At 36.8% G+C, this 17,485-nt stretch overlaps 1 protein-coding gene across 2 annotated transcripts; it reads left to right on the top strand.

Annotated features, from left to right (window-relative positions):
• Nucleotides 1-1,253: 1,253 nt before the first annotated feature.
• Nucleotides 1,254-4,140, top strand: LOC140874674 (glutathione S-transferase zeta class-like). Of its 2 annotated transcripts, none has more exons than XM_073278032.1 (11): nt 1,254-1,330; nt 1,411-1,501; nt 1,598-1,654; nt 1,777-1,862; nt 1,960-2,031; nt 2,448-2,501; nt 2,612-2,687; nt 3,084-3,145; nt 3,251-3,310; nt 3,572-3,683; nt 3,809-3,947. In XM_073278032.1, exons 1-10 carry the CDS (start codon nt 1,328-1,330, stop codon nt 3,680-3,682), a joined length of 672 nt encoding a protein of 223 aa, XP_073134133.1. In that variant the 5' UTR covers nt 1,254-1,327; the 3' UTR covers nt 3,683; nt 3,809-3,947. The 2 variants fall into 2 exon arrangements, with proteins under 2 accessions (XP_073134133.1, XP_073134132.1); XM_073278031.1 differs by having other exon boundaries at nt 1,256-1,330; nt 3,913-4,140.
• The last annotated feature ends 13,345 nt before the right edge of the window (nt 4,141-17,485 follow it).

Here is a 17,485-nt window from a genome sequence, read left to right as displayed (position 1 = left end):
GTTGATTCTTATATGTATAATCATATAACATAACCGTGAAATTAGTTGATTCTTATATTAAAATATGTACAATCATATAACATAATCGTGAAATTAGTTGATTGATATGTTACAATATGTATAATCATATAACATAATCGTGAATCAGTCGATTAATATTTTACGATATGTATAATCATATAACATAATCGTGAAATTGATCGATTAATATGTTACAATATTTATAATCATACAACATAATCTTGGAAAATAATGGATATATATATTATACTAACTAATGTTATAGTTTGTGAAATAACTGGATTCATATATTAAAACATGTATGATTATATAATATATTTGTAACATTGGCGGATTCATATGTTAAAACATGTACGATTATACATATTTGTGAAATTAATGAATTCATATGTTAAAACATGTACGATTATAGGTCAAAATACTTGTGAAATTATCGGATTCATGTGCTAAAACATGTACGATTATAGAACATACATGTAAAATTAGTGGGTTCATATGTTAAAACATGTACGATTATCGGTCAACATTAGTGGATAAAAACATGCATGTGAAATTTGTGGTTTCATATGTTAATATGTACGAATATAAAACATACTCGTGAAATTAGTGGATAAATTGTTAAAAAAGGTACAATTGTCAATAAACATTAAACAAAATTGTGTAATTACATGTCAAAATTATGTAATTATCGGTCAAACTTGTGAAATTAATGAATTCATATGTTAAAATGTGTACGATTATGGAACAAACTTGTGAAATTAATGGATCAATATGTTGCAACATATACAATTATATGTCAAAATTATGTAAATTTTGATCAAAATTGTAAAATTAGCAAGGAAAAAATTATTTAAGTGCCTAATTTTTTTTTACAAACAAAAATGTTAAAAATACAAATAAATGTGTTACAAACAAAAATGTATTATGAAATTAATAATCAACATAATCTCTTATGTATCGCATCCTGAATTTAATGAAACATGATTTTTTCGCGGCACGCTATACTTAATTACGCGGTGCGAAAACATCTTTCCGCAGCACAAGTTAGGTCGACCCAAGCATGAGCAGTCTTGGGTCGACCCCAAGCAGGCCAGTCGACCCAAGATCATAATTGGTTGACCCAAACATAAAGAAAATTTGGTTTTTAAAATTTATTAAACTTTTTTTTAATTTGTTATTAAGTAAACACAAGGTCATACAACTAAATTATATATTCGATCCTTTTTTTAAATAGGACAAGAGTTAGAAAAGAATACAATATTTGTTTTCCAGGTTATCCTCATTCGCAGTCACGCCTCATTCCATCATGGTAATCACTTCAAATTTCATTCTTTACCCATTTTCACGTTGATTTTCTCTAAAATTTAGATATGAACACTCAATTTTCAGGCAAGTGAAGAGGGGTCGAAGAAGCTGAAGCTTTACTCTTACTGGCGGAGCTCTTGTTCTTGCCGCGTGCGGATTGCTCTCATATTGAAAGGTCCGGAATTTCTTGTTCATTTAGATTGATTTTTTTTTAATTTTGTGGTTAGTTTCTCATGAACCCATGATTGATTTTTGCCTATTTAATCAACAGGATTGGAATATGATTACATTTCAATCAACTTGCTCCAAGGAGAACAGAAATCTCCAGGTTTGGCTCTTTTTCTTCGGACCCAGCAAAGTTGTAGGTTTTGGCAATATTTACGCATCTTAATTTGATGAAATACTCTGCTATACTTTGTGGAATGATTGTGGCTTTTGTTGGGATTGTAGAGTTTTTGAAGCTTAACCCCGTAGGACAGGTGCCAGTGCTGATTGATGATGACATTCTGATTGCTGACTCGTTTTCCATTTTGATGGCAAGTTTCTTCGTTCATAACAGATCTATTGTATGAATTAAATTCTAGGATTATGCGGTTTTGTTGAAGATGGGTGATGATCCTTTGTAATGTGCAGTATTTAGAAAAGAAGTATCCTCATCATCCATTGCTGCCACAGGATCCTCAGAAAGAAGCTGTGAATTACCAGGTCAAGAATTTGTCTTTCGTCCCCTCAAGAGGGAGGGCTATCATCCCCTCCTCAATGAAAAACATTTAAAAATGGATGTCCAACTTTACAAAAAGTACAATGTTTGGCCTGAAATGTGTCCAGTCACCCCTCACCTGGACCTTAGATCCTCCCATATGTCAGTTATGCCGTTTGCGTATTTACTCTTAAGAATCATGGCGAAAATTCTGGGTGTGTGTCAGTACAAAATAGCTACATTCTTGCACGCTTGTCAGTTATTGTTTACTTTTTGGATAAGATTATAATCAGTGGTTGTTTCTCTGTTATCTTTGTAGGCATTTTTACCCCGGTTAGGACTACAATCAGATTTAGGCTTTCTCCATTTGCCCTATTACATTGAGTGCTAACTGTGTTTCTTCTGCTCTTATGTATTGTAGGCAGCAAATATAGTTTGTGCAAACATACAGCCTTTTCAGAATATACCCGTCATTGTGAGTACATTTGAAATTGCGTTTCTTTCATTAGAGAAGTGCCTGAAAATAGATATGAGTGGCACATACTTGTTTGAGAAGGCTGATAATCGTTTGTTCTTGCTTTTCAGGGATATATCAAAGAAAAACTTGGTCCAGATGAGTTGCTTGCTTGGGTTCAGGGTCATATAAGGAAAGGATTCAGTGGTAAACTAGGCGCTTAATACGTTGTCAATTTTTATTGTCTATATTAAATAGCATGAATAAACATTCAAAATTGAAAGTTGATCTGGGAAGTGTTAATGATGCATTATTTTAACTCTATATACTTCATCAAATTGAAGTGTGAAATGTTTACTGTTATCTTATTTGAGAGAGAAGACAGAGCACTCAAATTGTGATCTTAAATGAATTGCTTAACAAAAAAATGGTGAATCCATATTGACATCAACGCCAACTTATTCTTGAGTAACTTGTCCTTACAGTAAAAAAGATTCTTGAATATCTTCATTCTCCGAATTCCTGGCAAACTTGTGTTACCATAATGAATTTTATGTTTTCGGGAAACCATTATTCTCATTTGATTTCATGTAAAATATGCAGCTCTGGAAAAGCTGTTACATACTTATGCTGGAAAATATGCCACAGGGGATGAAGTTTATTTGGTGCATCTCTGTCCTGATACATATTTACATCAAAACAATGCCTCTTCCTATAGATTATCTTAATCTCTTTTATTTCATTTTATTCATGTTATTATCAACTTGCAGGCTGACTTGTTTTTGGCACCCCAGATTGATGGTGCAATCCGAAGATTCAATCTTGACATGGTAGACCCTCTATGAGATTCCATCATGTATTCGCAAGCTTATTTTTTCTTGAAAATTCAATTAAACAGAGTTATATGCACTTTTTCAAGTTTTATCATTGACATTTCATTCGTTATCTTCAGTATAAAGCTTTCTTTCTGCTAGTTTACTTGGATCTGTTGCTAAAAATGTATTGAAAAAATTGTTGTTTTGTCCATATCATCTGGTAATTGTTTTAACTCGAGGATGGTTTTAATTTGGGTCGCATTGTATGGTGGGCAGGATGAATTCCCTCTTTTGTCCAGAATTAACGAGTCATACAAGGATCACCCTGCTTTTCAAGATGCTATGCCAGGAAGGCAACCCGATACGCCACCTGAGGCGAGGGACTGAGGTTACTACCTCTTATATTGTCACGACGTCTCATTCTTTTTTTTTTTCCCTAATTATTTTTTACAAACCCTGTGAAAATTTTCCCATTCCGGTTCATTAATCAAACTTGCCTGGGTTTTTGTGCAGATACTTGTATAAGATTGATCATAAAGAGTTCAAGTGTTACTCATCATATTGCACTATAAAGTTGCCTGCTTCACCCTGAATAATTTTACTGCCTATTGTTGCAGGTGTGCCCCAATTGATGCGTTTGCTTTGTTTATCTCGGTCGATAAATAAAAAGGGGGGAACAAGATGGTTATGGCAAAATTTTCAAGTGAATTATCCGGTGTAATAATGATACATGCAAACTTTGTGAAATTTCGAGTTGTGGATGTTGGTTGTTGTGTCATCACATAAAGCAAAACATGACATGAAACGAACCTAACTTGTAAATTTTTTTTTTAAATATTACATATATGCCCATACATATGCATCTATACTTAAAATAAATTTTCATAAAATTTAATGCATAATAAAAATCGATTGCATCTTAAAAGTTTAAAAACTCGAACAGGTTAAAATTCATGCAAACGACTATAATCTCAAAAGTATGCAAACTAATGAGAAATAGTAAACATGTGCGGAAAATGGCTCAATACATAAAATATTTCATCATAAACTAAATCAACTGAAACATGAGCTGGCGAAGGTCACGGGTGTGCTAGCTCTCCACGGATGCACAGAGGTCTCCACCACCAGTCGGGATCACAACCTCCTGAATAACATAAAACTCACCTGCACACCATTTAGATCTAGTGAGCCTAAAGGTCCAGCATGCTCTACCTTTAATAACGAGTACTACTAAATAAAACCACATGCAATCACATAACGTATATAAAAATAACCTAAGGATTCTAATGCATGCATGATCGTAAAATCGTATGCATAAACTGTGTCGTAATCTAAATCATAGCATAATACGTAACATAATACATAACATAAACATTGACATGCCATAAACATAAAAATTATTTTCCTGTGGGTCATGTCAGTGAAGTGCAACCTAATTCGATTGATCAATCTAAATCCATCGTACCTGGTGGCGGCCTGTGGGGTGTATCCCTAACGCCCTATGCCACTTCACCCAACCTTTGGGGATCCATAGGCTCATAATCGCAAGTGGAAAGGTCATCGGGCCCGGTATCCCGACCTCCAGTCCCGTGTTTGTCAAAAATAACTTCAACTTCCCAAAAAATATTTTCATTACATGCCCGTTTTCTCATCATAAAATATATGCATGAGTCATGAACTTAGAAATATCCTTTTTCTTAAAATTTTGCCCGTAAATATATATTTAATTCATTTTTCATAATAAAAATCATACTTATGTCAAAATATACATATACATCTATTAAATATATATTTACGGACTATTTTGTTTGCCATTGGATAGTTCGAGTTGTTGCCCCTTAACTAAAGCCCATAAACTTAGACTGACTCATTAACATTTATACTGGCCCAAAAATACTTAGACTAGCTCAATCACACTTAAAATGACCCAGATCAGACTTAGATTGGCCCAATAGTACTTAGCCCGACTTAGAATTTAGCTCAACCAAATAAATTAAACAACTTAGGCCCATTAATGAATTTAGCCCAATTAATAAATTAAGCCCCCAATAACTATCTTAAGCCCAATAAGCTTGACTCAATAACTAAATCAATTCATGCAAGCCCAAATAACATTTTAGCTCAAATAAATAACTCAAGCCCAATAAACATCTTAGACCCAATAAATAAATTAAGTCCAATAAACATCTTAGGCCCAATAACAAAATTGACCCAATGAATAAACTAGACACTTAAACTCTTAAATAAATTACCCGGCCCAAAATAAAATAATCCGAAACCAAACCATAACATATGACCCTAATACACTTTATCTGACCCGGACAACCCACTCGCCCGAGCCCTGCTTGAGCTGCCCGCTAGGTAGACCACCCTTACAACAATCCAACTGTTCACCTAGCCGACACTAGTTCAAGACATCTTAAACCAACAACCAAAGAAACCTAATCCAACCATCAACCATTGAACAACAACTAAGACCTAGCCATGGCAGAAAAATCATCCACAATACATAAAAACGTGAATAATGCATGAGTTAAAATTTGAGCTATTATATCCACATACAAATGCAACAACACAATTTAATAACCAAAACAGTGAATATACTGATCTAAACGGTGTGAGCAAGGAAGGGTATAACATGTCTTTGCGTTTAAAACGCACGAAAAACTTATACGGTTGCGGTTATGCATATCGGGACTCGGGAATCTCATAATTATCCAATTCTGGAAACTCAAATCCCTAAACTGCTGATTTTTGCCTCTAATTATTCTCAACTAGCTTCCGATCTGCGAAAAATCACATAACGGTCAAAAGTCAACCCTAGTCAACTTTAGTCAAACTTTGACAAAAAAAATTACCGAACTTTATTGTGCTCTCACTGCTTAACGATTTTGAATCTCGACTCGAAACTTGGATATTTGGATCTATCACATCGAACCGATCAAAAATGGTTAACATGTCAAAACTCGTCGGAAAATTGGGAAAGACGGCGGCGCGGCGGCGATCTGCAAATCAACTCCAAAATTCACGAAATTTGGCAGGGTTGTAGAGCTCAACGAGAAAATTCTAACGGACTAGGCCACGGCCGGAATGGACAATCGTGGCGGCCGAAATCGGCAAAAAGACAGTGGCGGTGGCGGCGAGCTTCCAAGCTCCGATCTATGCCTGAAAATGGCCTAAAAATGACGGGTTAAGGTTGGAAAATGGTCTAAACACATCCTAATACCGTTTAGCAGCCCAAAAACAAGCTCAATTGAGCTAAAATCTGACTATTACATGCGAAGAAGACGATGAATAGTGTCGCCCCTTTCTCGACTTCGTGCTCACCAAATCGGACACCAAAACTCACGATTCTTGGTATGTTTGTGACCGCCTCGACGAGAGCTACAAGATGGCATGATCAATCGACGGGGAAAGGCGGCGGTCGGAGGTCGGTGACGGGAAGATCGATTTGGGGGTTAGGGTTTTAGTGCATGTTTTAGGGGTTTAGTGCGTGAGAGAGAGTGTACCACTTAATATTATAAAATTTGGTCCTAAAATGACCCGGTCTGATCCATTTTAATGCTCTTGTGTTATTTTACTCCAATATGTAATTTAACACATTTTTACAATTATCTGAAATAGCGAACTTTGACTTGGCAACTAGACCAATTAATTTCCAATAAATAAATTGAGTCAATCTTAGGCTTTGACCAGTCACCCAAACTGATAAATTTCTACAATTAAATTATCTGGCATAGATAATTATTTTTCCAAATCAATAATTATTTTAATTTCAAATTAATTCGATAATAAATTTTTGGGGCGTTACAACTCTCTCCCCCTTAAATGGAATTTCGTCCTCGAAATTGGAGTAAGTACCGATAAGCTCTGGACAATACGTCCGCATAACGACCTCGGCCTCCCAAAGAGCCTCCTCCTCTGACTGATTCTACCACGGGATCTTGACCAAGGGAAAAACTCGCGTTCTAAGTCTCTGCTCCTCCCGTGCTAAGATCTGCTCTATTCGTTCCTCGGACGACAATTCTGACGCCAACTGCAGAGGCTCATATCCATTACGCATCATGCCTTTCATGGGCGCAATCCTCACAAACACATGGTCTCCAACAGCAAACTCAAGGTCTCGTAGTCGTCGATCAACATAACTCTTCTGACGACTCTGTGTGGCCCTCATCTTATCCCAAATTGGAACCACGATAACTGCAGTCTGCTGAAATTACTCGAAACCTAAGAGAATCCTCTCGCCAATAACGTCCCAATGCACGGGAGATCTACACTTTGTTTTGAAAAAGTCTCGTATGGAGCCATACCTATAGACTCCTGACAACTGATGCTATAGATGAACTCCACTAAATGTAGTCTCGACTCCCAAGAGCCCTGAAATTCAATCACAACAGGCTCTTAACAAAACCTCTATATCAACAGTCTCACGATTATATCTGGAGACCGCCAACACTAAATTCTAATTGTGCTAACAATCACTATCAGTTACGAACCAAAACAATGTCAAGACGACGTTCACTATAAATCAGCTCAATAAATAACTTGCTGGGTTATAATCAAATCGAAATCGAAGGGACATGGTTCAGAACAATATCAAAATACAATAATCTGGAAAACAAATCTGCTAAAAGAAAACAACTCGTTTGCAGTCTAATACAAGGGGTGAGCGAATCAATTCAAGGCTCCATGAACAAGGATACGAGCCAATCAATCAATATCAAATCAGGTGATCACCTGTCAACAGGTATGACATCATGTCCCATCATCAATACAAATCAAAATCAAGGTTGTCAGCGTGGCTTACACACGAGGAAATCCGCACTCACTCAACGAAAAAGAAATAAAATCCCAAGGTGCAATCCGATGTCAACAAAATAAAATCGAGATCCCAATGGAATAGAATAACAATACTCACCCAAATCAATATCCATGTCTAGATTTAGAATTCAAGTTCTCAAGAAATATGAATTTCCGAAATTCATAACCGAAATATCATTCGAAGCCAAATTGACTGAATCTTCAATGAACAATATCATGCGAATCAAGGAATGCATGAACTACAAGAAAGATTCCAATATTTTCGGAGATAATCGATAAAATGGCTCACGTAACTGATTTTTCTCTATCCCAAAAGAATCTTCCCAATCCTTCACAAAATCAACTAAACGTCAATCAATAATTAATTATTCAATTAGGACTATCACCAAATTCCAAAATTTCATATCTGCAACAAACTAATTCATCTCTCAATAGTACCCTTCACCCGAATCATTTGGCTCAACGATTCCTGAGAAAAATGAAATCTGAATTCCTCAATAGCAATCAATCAAATCTCTAAGAGAATTCTCAAAACATTCTCTCCGACCCAACATTCGCATCTAACCTATAGTAAACAATTACTAAAAATCCTCAAAAACTACTGAGAGATAAAAGAAATTGTAGCTCCAAAATCTAGCAACACAAACGTAACAATACCTCTAATGCTAATTGATAAGTGCATTCTGTATGAATTATTTCGTGCTATTTTTATATCTATTTTGTGTGCATTCATAATATTTTTATGTGTTTTAGTGCATGTGTGTGTATTTCTCACTCTCCGGGTTAATTTTGTAGGAAAATGGATTTTTGAAGAATGAATTACGGAGCAGCCATGATTCAAAAATCATATTTTATTTTAGATAGAATAAAATCCAATCTCCACCGTTAAAAATCAAGTTCAAGATGTTTTGAAGCTGCTGTCCAAATTTTGGCTCGATCCGACAGCTAGAACTCAAGAAATGATTTTTTCAAGAAAACTGTGCGCTGTCACATATGTATGCACGGATCCATGCAGGGAGGTGGAACGGGGTCCGGACATGTCGCGAGGAAAAAAAAATGAGGTCGAGGGCACCCGGAGGTGGGCACGGACCCTGATCCAGGGGAGGGCAAAAACTCCCCACCAAGGGGGAGAAGATCATGAGTTCAAGAATGAACTGGGCCAGCCCAGTTCATTACATAAAAAGGGCACCCTTTTTTGTAATGAACTGGGCTGGCCCAATTCATTCTTGCTCTCATGATCTTCTCCCCCCTGGTGGGGAGTTTTTGCCCTCCCTAGGATTCGAACTTTGCACTCCAGGTCATAAATGCAATGTTCCCTCAATCCTGGTACCATTGAGCGGTACCAGGGTTGAGGGAACATTGCATTTATGACCTGGAGTGCAAAGTTTGAATCCTGGGGAGGGCAAAAACTCCCCACCAGGGGGGAGAAGATCATGAGAGCAAGAATGAATTGGGCCAGCCCAGTTCATTACAAATGTCTTAGAATCAAAAAAATAAAATTTTGGAAATTAAAATTTTTAAATTTCTGGGCTTTATTTTATGGGCTTTCAAATACATATAAATAAGAGAGTTCAGAACGTGATTAAAGAGTTCAAATCGCATTAGAGAGGCGGCGGCTAGGAGGCTTGGAGATCGAAGAACGCTCCATTCTAGTTTTTCTTCCCTTTTTTTTATTATTAAACTTTTGTTTGAACTATATTTTCGTTTATTGATTAGTTTTTCTTCAACCAAGACGACGAGATTGGGCCGAACAATTTTATGTTCAACATGTGGATTTTGATTTGGGATTTTCAGATCTTTCTTCAAATTATTGATTATTGGATTTAAATTCTTTCTTGTGAATAACCTGATCAATTATTTACTTGATTGTTAATTAATTCCGAGTCGAATGGTTAGGAATTGATTTTGATCACTCCAATAATTAACATATGGTTAAACCGATTAGAAATATTATTCGGTTTCAGTATGCGGTTTAGGTGAAAACTGAATTCTCATAATTCCTAATGCATTCGAATTTGATTTGAATTATGAAAGATTGATCCGTCAATATTTGAATAGGTTTAATTGTTCTAGAAATAGACTGTTAAATAATTTAGGAGAATTCGTCGTGATTTAAGATAAATCGGAATCCTTAATTTTACATGTGTTTGCATAATTTGTTCAGTACCTGCGTATGTCTTGGTTGTCTCTATTTAATTGAATTTATTCTTCTTCTATTTTAATTCTTATTTTATTTTAGTTATTAAATTTTATTAATTCTTAGAACTCGTTTTATTATTTTGTCTAGATTAAGTAAAATAATCAAATCTTGAGAATTGACAACAGTCCCTGTGGGATCGATACTTGAACTCTCTATCCATTTTACTATTACTCGACCTAGTGCACTTGCTAGTAAATACTGAATTAAGCGGTCACTAATCTTTACTGTACGCAAAAGATTTTCCAACAGATATAGACCGTTCTTCAAGAGCAACCAATTAACATCTAAAGTTCAACCCTAAGCATGCAAATTTCACCAATTCAGAATTCTCATCCTACACATCTATTTCTAAAACACAAGTACAATAGTTAAGCAATTTCCAATGAAAATCTTAACTAAGCATCGCAATAACTGAATTTAAGAACACAAATTAAGATTATCCGAGAAAAGAGAAGTATCCTGATCTGCATCCTCAGCCTACAACACAAACAAGCGCCCTATGGTCTGCGTCGCCCTATGACAGTTCCTCGAAATCGTTCCGGATCCTCGCAATGGTAGCACCTGCCTGAACCAACCAAACACTTTCCAGCATGAGGCCTCTGACACTGTCTGCAGAAAGGTACACCTCCAGTGCTAGGGGAAACTACCCCTATATATGTTGTCCCCACTAGCCTTGCGGTCTCTACTGCTACTGACGCGGTCTAGGAGAATCTGATCCCTTAGACGACCCAAAATAAGACTTCTTCGCTGGCTGCTGCCAAGAATGTCCTCTAAATGACTGCTAGAACTACCTCTGCTTCTGAAAAATCAGCCTGCATCTCCTTCCTCCCCTTCTCGGATTGGTACGCTCGACTAACCACTACCTTGTGCTTTGTCACGTCTGCCATGGAAACATAAGCTCGATGTCGGACCTCAAGTCATCAGTGAAATGTCGCAGCTGAAAGAGTGGGTGCCCGGTGAGCCAACTTGTGGCTAAGGGCTTTTATGACTCTATGTATAAACAATCTTTTGTTTAATATAATTTACACTTTTATAATGGCGTTTACTTTATCTTTTATCATATTATTATGTTGTGACATACTATAAGATGTTTAGATGAAGACCTTGAATATACTATAGTGTATGTAAGATGTGGTGGCACATGGGGATGGCTATCATGAAACACATCTTATAGTCACTGTATATTCTAAACAGTTTCTAGTCGATTGAGCCGTCCGTTAATAAGGATAAGGATCGCTCGAGATTGAGACTAGCATTTGCGATGCCGAGTACCACGTTTCATTGGTATGGAACATAGAGATGTTCAAAGCATGCAAATGGATATTCATACGATGAATGATCGAACTACCCTATCCGGACTTTCCAAGTGGTTATCACTTATCTAGTGGATAAAGTCCGTGGTTTTGGTTGTACACCATTAGTCCTTACTACTTGAAACATCATTGAGACTCTATATGCTAGTACTGTACTTTGACTCATTTACCGACTCTATTGGGGTCATCAGGTGTCGAGATTGGGTGCAGTTACGACACATATAGGAGTCGATGCTTTGTTGTCAAGGATTCACCACATACTTGCTAGTGTGGATATCCTATGCAATCTGAGGAGATATTAGTGTGACAAATCTCTGGCCAGAGTACATGATGTGTTTTAAGAAATGGTTTCTTAGTAGCACATGCGATGTCACTATTTGATTTTCAAGATGCATTGCATAGTTATCGAATCTCGAACGACTCTCGATTTACCAATGGTTGTTGATTCGATCGGGATATATGGTTGAAGGGACCGTACTGTACGCTAACCAAAATCTATTGGTTCTTGCAGGCACTATCAGTGATACATAGGGAATCATGGGGCGATGTTGCTAGGCGCTCTTACCATGATTCGATGGGCAAGTCGGAAATTGTTGTTCCGAGTCACAAGGAGTTGTGAGCCCACGGCTAGCTGTATCCCTGAACCATTGAGGGTCACACAAGTAATGGATTTTTAATCCCCGTTGAGATAATTAAATTTAAAGAGTTAAATTTAATGAATAAAAAAGTGGGACTTCTTATTTAAGAGTAGAGGGAGTAAGATTTCCTAAAATGACATAGTGATGGACATTTTTGGAAACCACTGAATTCGGATTCAGAAAATTTATCTTGACTTTAAAAGATGCAGAAATGGTTTCTGTGCACATTGGTGAAATTGGTTTATCAATCTGAGTCACGTTGAATTTTATATTAATTTCTGAACATGCGGGCTTTGCTTGTCAGGCTTGAACTTATGACTAATGGGCCCTAAGCTATTAGCAGCCCACATTATAAATAAGTTATTGCAGTACAGAAATTAAATAACAGAGGTCACAAAAATAATTTCGAAAACCCTAGTTTTTCTTATAGTGGCCGCCGCCCCCTCCCTCTCTGTTCTAAAAATTCCAGCCTGTGAATTTTGAATTTGCAGTCTGGTTTAACGGATCAAATTCGTTAATTCTCTTCGTAGAAACTTCTGATAGATTTTCTAGTGCAATCTATCAGAGGGATTAAACTTCTGTTCGTGGACCTGATTGAAGAATTGTTCGTCCATCAGTTCCTGAGATATACAACAAGAGCAGAGTAATCTGTTGGTGTCCATAATCTCGTTTCGAGATTCAAGGTAAAAATTTAATTGTTATTTAATTTTTACACGCACAATTTAATCGTAAAGTTTTGATACCCATGATATGGAATCGTTCCATATAAAATTTTAAAACTTCCGCTGCACCGGGTATCAATTCTGATTGATCTGAACACCGTTTTCTAACAGTGGTATCAGAGCCAGGTTGCTCAGATCAAGCGATTAAATTAATCGATTGTACAAAATTTTTAAGCCTCGGTTTTTTTAAACAAATCAAATTTTTAAAATTAAATTTTTCGACGGGCAAAACACGGGCAGCGATCGTCGCTGCCCAAGGGGCAGCGACGGGCTGCCCGGCCCGAGATCGTCCTGGGCGGCCCGGGAAAATTTATTTTTAATTTTTTAATTAAAAATTTTAATATGTTAAAATTCTATTTTTGGTCCGATCGAAAATTGTTTTTGATTGGTCCACGAAGCATCGGATCGAATTGTTCGAGTCCGAAAATTTTAAAATTGATTTTTGGATAAATTTGAATTTTTGGAAAATTTATAGATTTTATCCGTTAAATCAGATTTTATGAAATTAATTATTTTTGGTACAATTGATGATAAGATATGATCTTATGGAAATATTGAGTAAAATATGATTTTATGTATAAAATTGGATTTTATATGTAAAATATGATTTTATTTGATAAAAAGATAAAATATGATTTTGTATGTAAAATAAGATTTTATATATGGAATATGATTTTATCCTTTTTAAATTTAATTGCCATTGCATGTTATCCAATAAATTAATTTTGAATTAAATATTATTGGATAAGGATGATCGATTGTCATGACCAATTTTGTAGGTGTATGTTAGGAATTTACATTTGTTTTTATTGTTGTTGGATTTATTAATAGGCATGGTTTATGGCCCAATATGAATTGTCATATGTAATAAAAGTGGGCCTGGTTTATGGCCCGTTCCCACCCCTTAAAATGTATCCCCTACTTGTCATAGTTATTTATTGTAAATACATTATACTTAGTGGGAGACAAAGATTTGAAGAAATGGTGGGCCCAGCAGACAATGAAGACTGAAGAAATGTAAATTGGAAGCTCAATGTAATAGGATTGCATTGCATACCTGCATATTACCTAGGATTGGACTTAGACTCGTGATTGACAACCACGGGTCGATTAGTAATGGAATCGATCATCCTAAAATATAATATATGATATTATCGTTGTATGCATGTTTTAGACTAAATTGTATGAATCCCGCAAGCATACAAATTTTAAATGATGAGACAAATTTTCAAAATTAAAATCCCTCATTTTAAATATGATTTAAAATTGATATCAAGATTAAAAGGAAATTTAAATATTGTTTAAATGTTCCTACCTTCCATCAACGATCAATGTATGAGATGCTACCCGCGGATACGGTCCGGCTCATATTATTGGGGGGGCCCGTTCGTCGAAAAGCTGTACATTGGATCGACACATGTTGTAAATTGGGTGGAACTCCCATGGGATCGGCTCATATTATTGGGGGATCCACATGGCGACCGTCCATCACAACTTAATATTGATGGGTCATCTTGACGTGTCACAATAAACGGCGTCATATTATTGGGCCCTTATTGGACATGAGGTAAAAACGTGGAGGTTGCTTTGAAAGCAATTGGGCTCTACCTTTTGAAAATTATGGTTGGCTGATATTATTCGGGACCATAGTTTGTCAATTGGACTCCATGTTTCCACTAAGGAAAACAGTTTCCCGTTTTCACTAGAGGGTAGTGAAATCGTTAAAATAGTGGGAGTGAGATTCATAAAATAAATTTCGCCTATTTTATGTCTTAGTAAATTAATTAAACAATCACTGATTATTGTCTGTTTCTTTTCAGTATTTCATTAAGATGAATTCGCGCAATCCACTATTCTCTATCCTCGAACAAAATAAACTGATTGGCGCAAACTATACGGAATAGTTCCGTAAGTTGAAGATTGTCTTAACCTCGGAGAAGATGCTCTACGTGTTAGAAAAATCTCCTCCGAAGGAAGCACCAGCTGATATAAGTCCGGAAGAGTTGGCCAAACTTGATATATGGTGGGACCATGATATCAAGGCCAAATGCTATATGCAAGCTTCGATGTCTGATGAACTCCAGAGGCGATTTGAGGATACTGTGAATGCTGTTGACATTCACATACAACTCAAGGAACTTTTTGGGGCTCAATCGAGAGCTGAAAGGTTCGCTACTGTAAAAGAGTTAATGACGTGTCGCATGCGTGAAGGGACTTCGGTCCGTGATCATGGGGTACGAGTGATTTGGCTCATTCAGAAGTTGGTAACGCTTGATTTGGTATTGGAGCATGAACTCAATGTGGACTTATTACTTCTTTCTCTTCCTTCATCGTTTGACGGTTTTGTGGTGAATTTCAATATGAACAAGATAGAGGCCTCCCTTGAAGAGATGGTCAATATGCTTGTAACATATGAAGCCACTTTAAAAAAGGATAAACCAGTTCTCTTGGTGGGCTCCTCTTCTTCTGCTAAGAAGGGGCCAAGTACAAAGGGTAAGAAACGTTCTGCCCCATCCAAGAAAACCGGACCCGAGAAGAAGAACAAGACAAAGGCTTCAAACATGGAAAAGGCCAAGGATGTTTGCCATCACTGCAAGAAACCCGGTCATTGGAAACGTAACTGCAAGGAATATCTAGAGCAGTTGCGAACTGCGAAGGGTATGTTCTATATTGAAATAAATGTTTCACTTAATACTACTTCTTGGGTATTGGATACCGGATGTGGATCTCATATTTGCAATGATTTGCAGGTGATGACAAGAAGTCGCAAGCTTAGAATGAGTGAGACCCAGCTGAGGCTCGGAAATGGTTCTAGAGTTGAAGCCAAAGCTGTGGGAGATGTTTATTTAATTTTGCAGAACGATTTTAAGTTACTTTTGAGAGATGTTTTATTTGTTCCAGATTTGATTAAAAACATTATTTCTGTTTTTATGCTTGATAGAGATGGTTTTTCTTGCAATTTTGTGAATGGGATTTGCAATATTTACAAGAATGAATGTTTGATTGGAAATGGACAACTTGAAAACGATCTATATAACTTAAAATTAAAAGACGTTCCAATAAATTATGTTGATAAACCGATAACAACGAACAAAAGGAAAATCGATAGTCAAAACCCGGCAAACCTTTGGCATGCTAGGCTAGGTCATATTTCCTCAAGGAGGATGAACAAGCTAGTGGGAGAGGGCATGTTTGATATGTCTGATATTAACTCTCTATCTACTTGTGAATCCTGCCTGAAAGGAAAAATGACTAAATCTCCATTCAAGGGGAAACCTGAGCGTAGTCAAAATCTGTTGGATTTGATCCATACAGATGTTTGTGGTCCATTTAGAATTGGTACTCAATTTGGCCACACCTACTTCATTACCTTTACTGATGATTATTCTAGGTATGGGTATTTATATTTAATGAAATATAAGTCTGAAGCATTTGAAAAGTTCAAAGAATTCAAGGCTGAAGTAGAAAACAAACTAGGTAAAAGTATTAAAGCACTTCGATCGGATCGAGGTGGAGAATACTTAAGTACCGAGTTTTTGGACTATCTGAAAGAGAATGGGATTCTCTCTCAGTGGACTCCTCCTATGACACCTCAGCTGAATGGTGTATCGGAGCGTCGTAATCGAACTTTGTTGGACATGGTTCGATCCATGATGAGCTTCACTGAGCTTCCACCTTCGTTTTGGGGCTACGCGCTTGAAACGGCGGTATTGTTGTTGAACAACGTCCACACCAAAGCAGTGGATAAAACACCATACGAGTTATGGAATGGCAAAGCTCCTAAGTATTCGTACTTGAGGATTTGGGGATGTCCTGCTTACGTGAAGCAGACAGTGGGAGATAAGTTGGATAGTCGATCCACCTTATGTTATTTTGTAGGGTATCCGAAGAATTCAATCGGATATTATTTCTATCATCCTACTGAAACAAAAGTGTTTGTTTCAAGGAATGCCACCTTCTTGGAGAAGGAGTTCTTATTGGATAAGAAAGGCGAGTGGAACTCGAAGAAATTCGAGAAGAACCCAAGATACAAAATAATGATCCTACACCTCAGGAACCATTGATGGACACGCCTATACCTAGAAGATCCGAGAGGACTTCTAGACCTCCTATTCGATATGGTCTTCTTCTTGAAGGGGATCAAGATGAACCCGACGTTGGATGTGATCCAAGAAACTTCAAGGAAGCAATTTCTGATGCGGATTCAAATTTATGGCTTGAAGCTATGCAGTCGGAAATAGATTCGATGCATACAAACCAAGTTTGGTCTTTAGTAGATCCTCCCGATGGAATTGTTCCAATAGGGTGTAAATGGATCTACAAGAGAAAGCTTGGGCCTGATGGTAAGGTATTGACCTACAAGGCACGATTGGTGGCGAAAGGTTATACTCAAAGACAAGGAGTTGACTATGATGAAACCTTTTCACCAGTTGCAATGTTCAAGTCCATAAGAATCCTTATTGCCATAGCTGCTTGGTATGACTATGAGATATGGC

This window comes from Henckelia pumila, chromosome 1, assembly GCF_033568475.1.
Source record: "Henckelia pumila isolate YLH828 chromosome 1, ASM3356847v2, whole genome shotgun sequence".
Taxonomy (NCBI): Eukaryota; Viridiplantae; Streptophyta; class Magnoliopsida; order Lamiales; family Gesneriaceae; genus Henckelia; species Henckelia pumila.
This window is presented reverse-complemented; position numbering and strand designations above follow the sequence as displayed.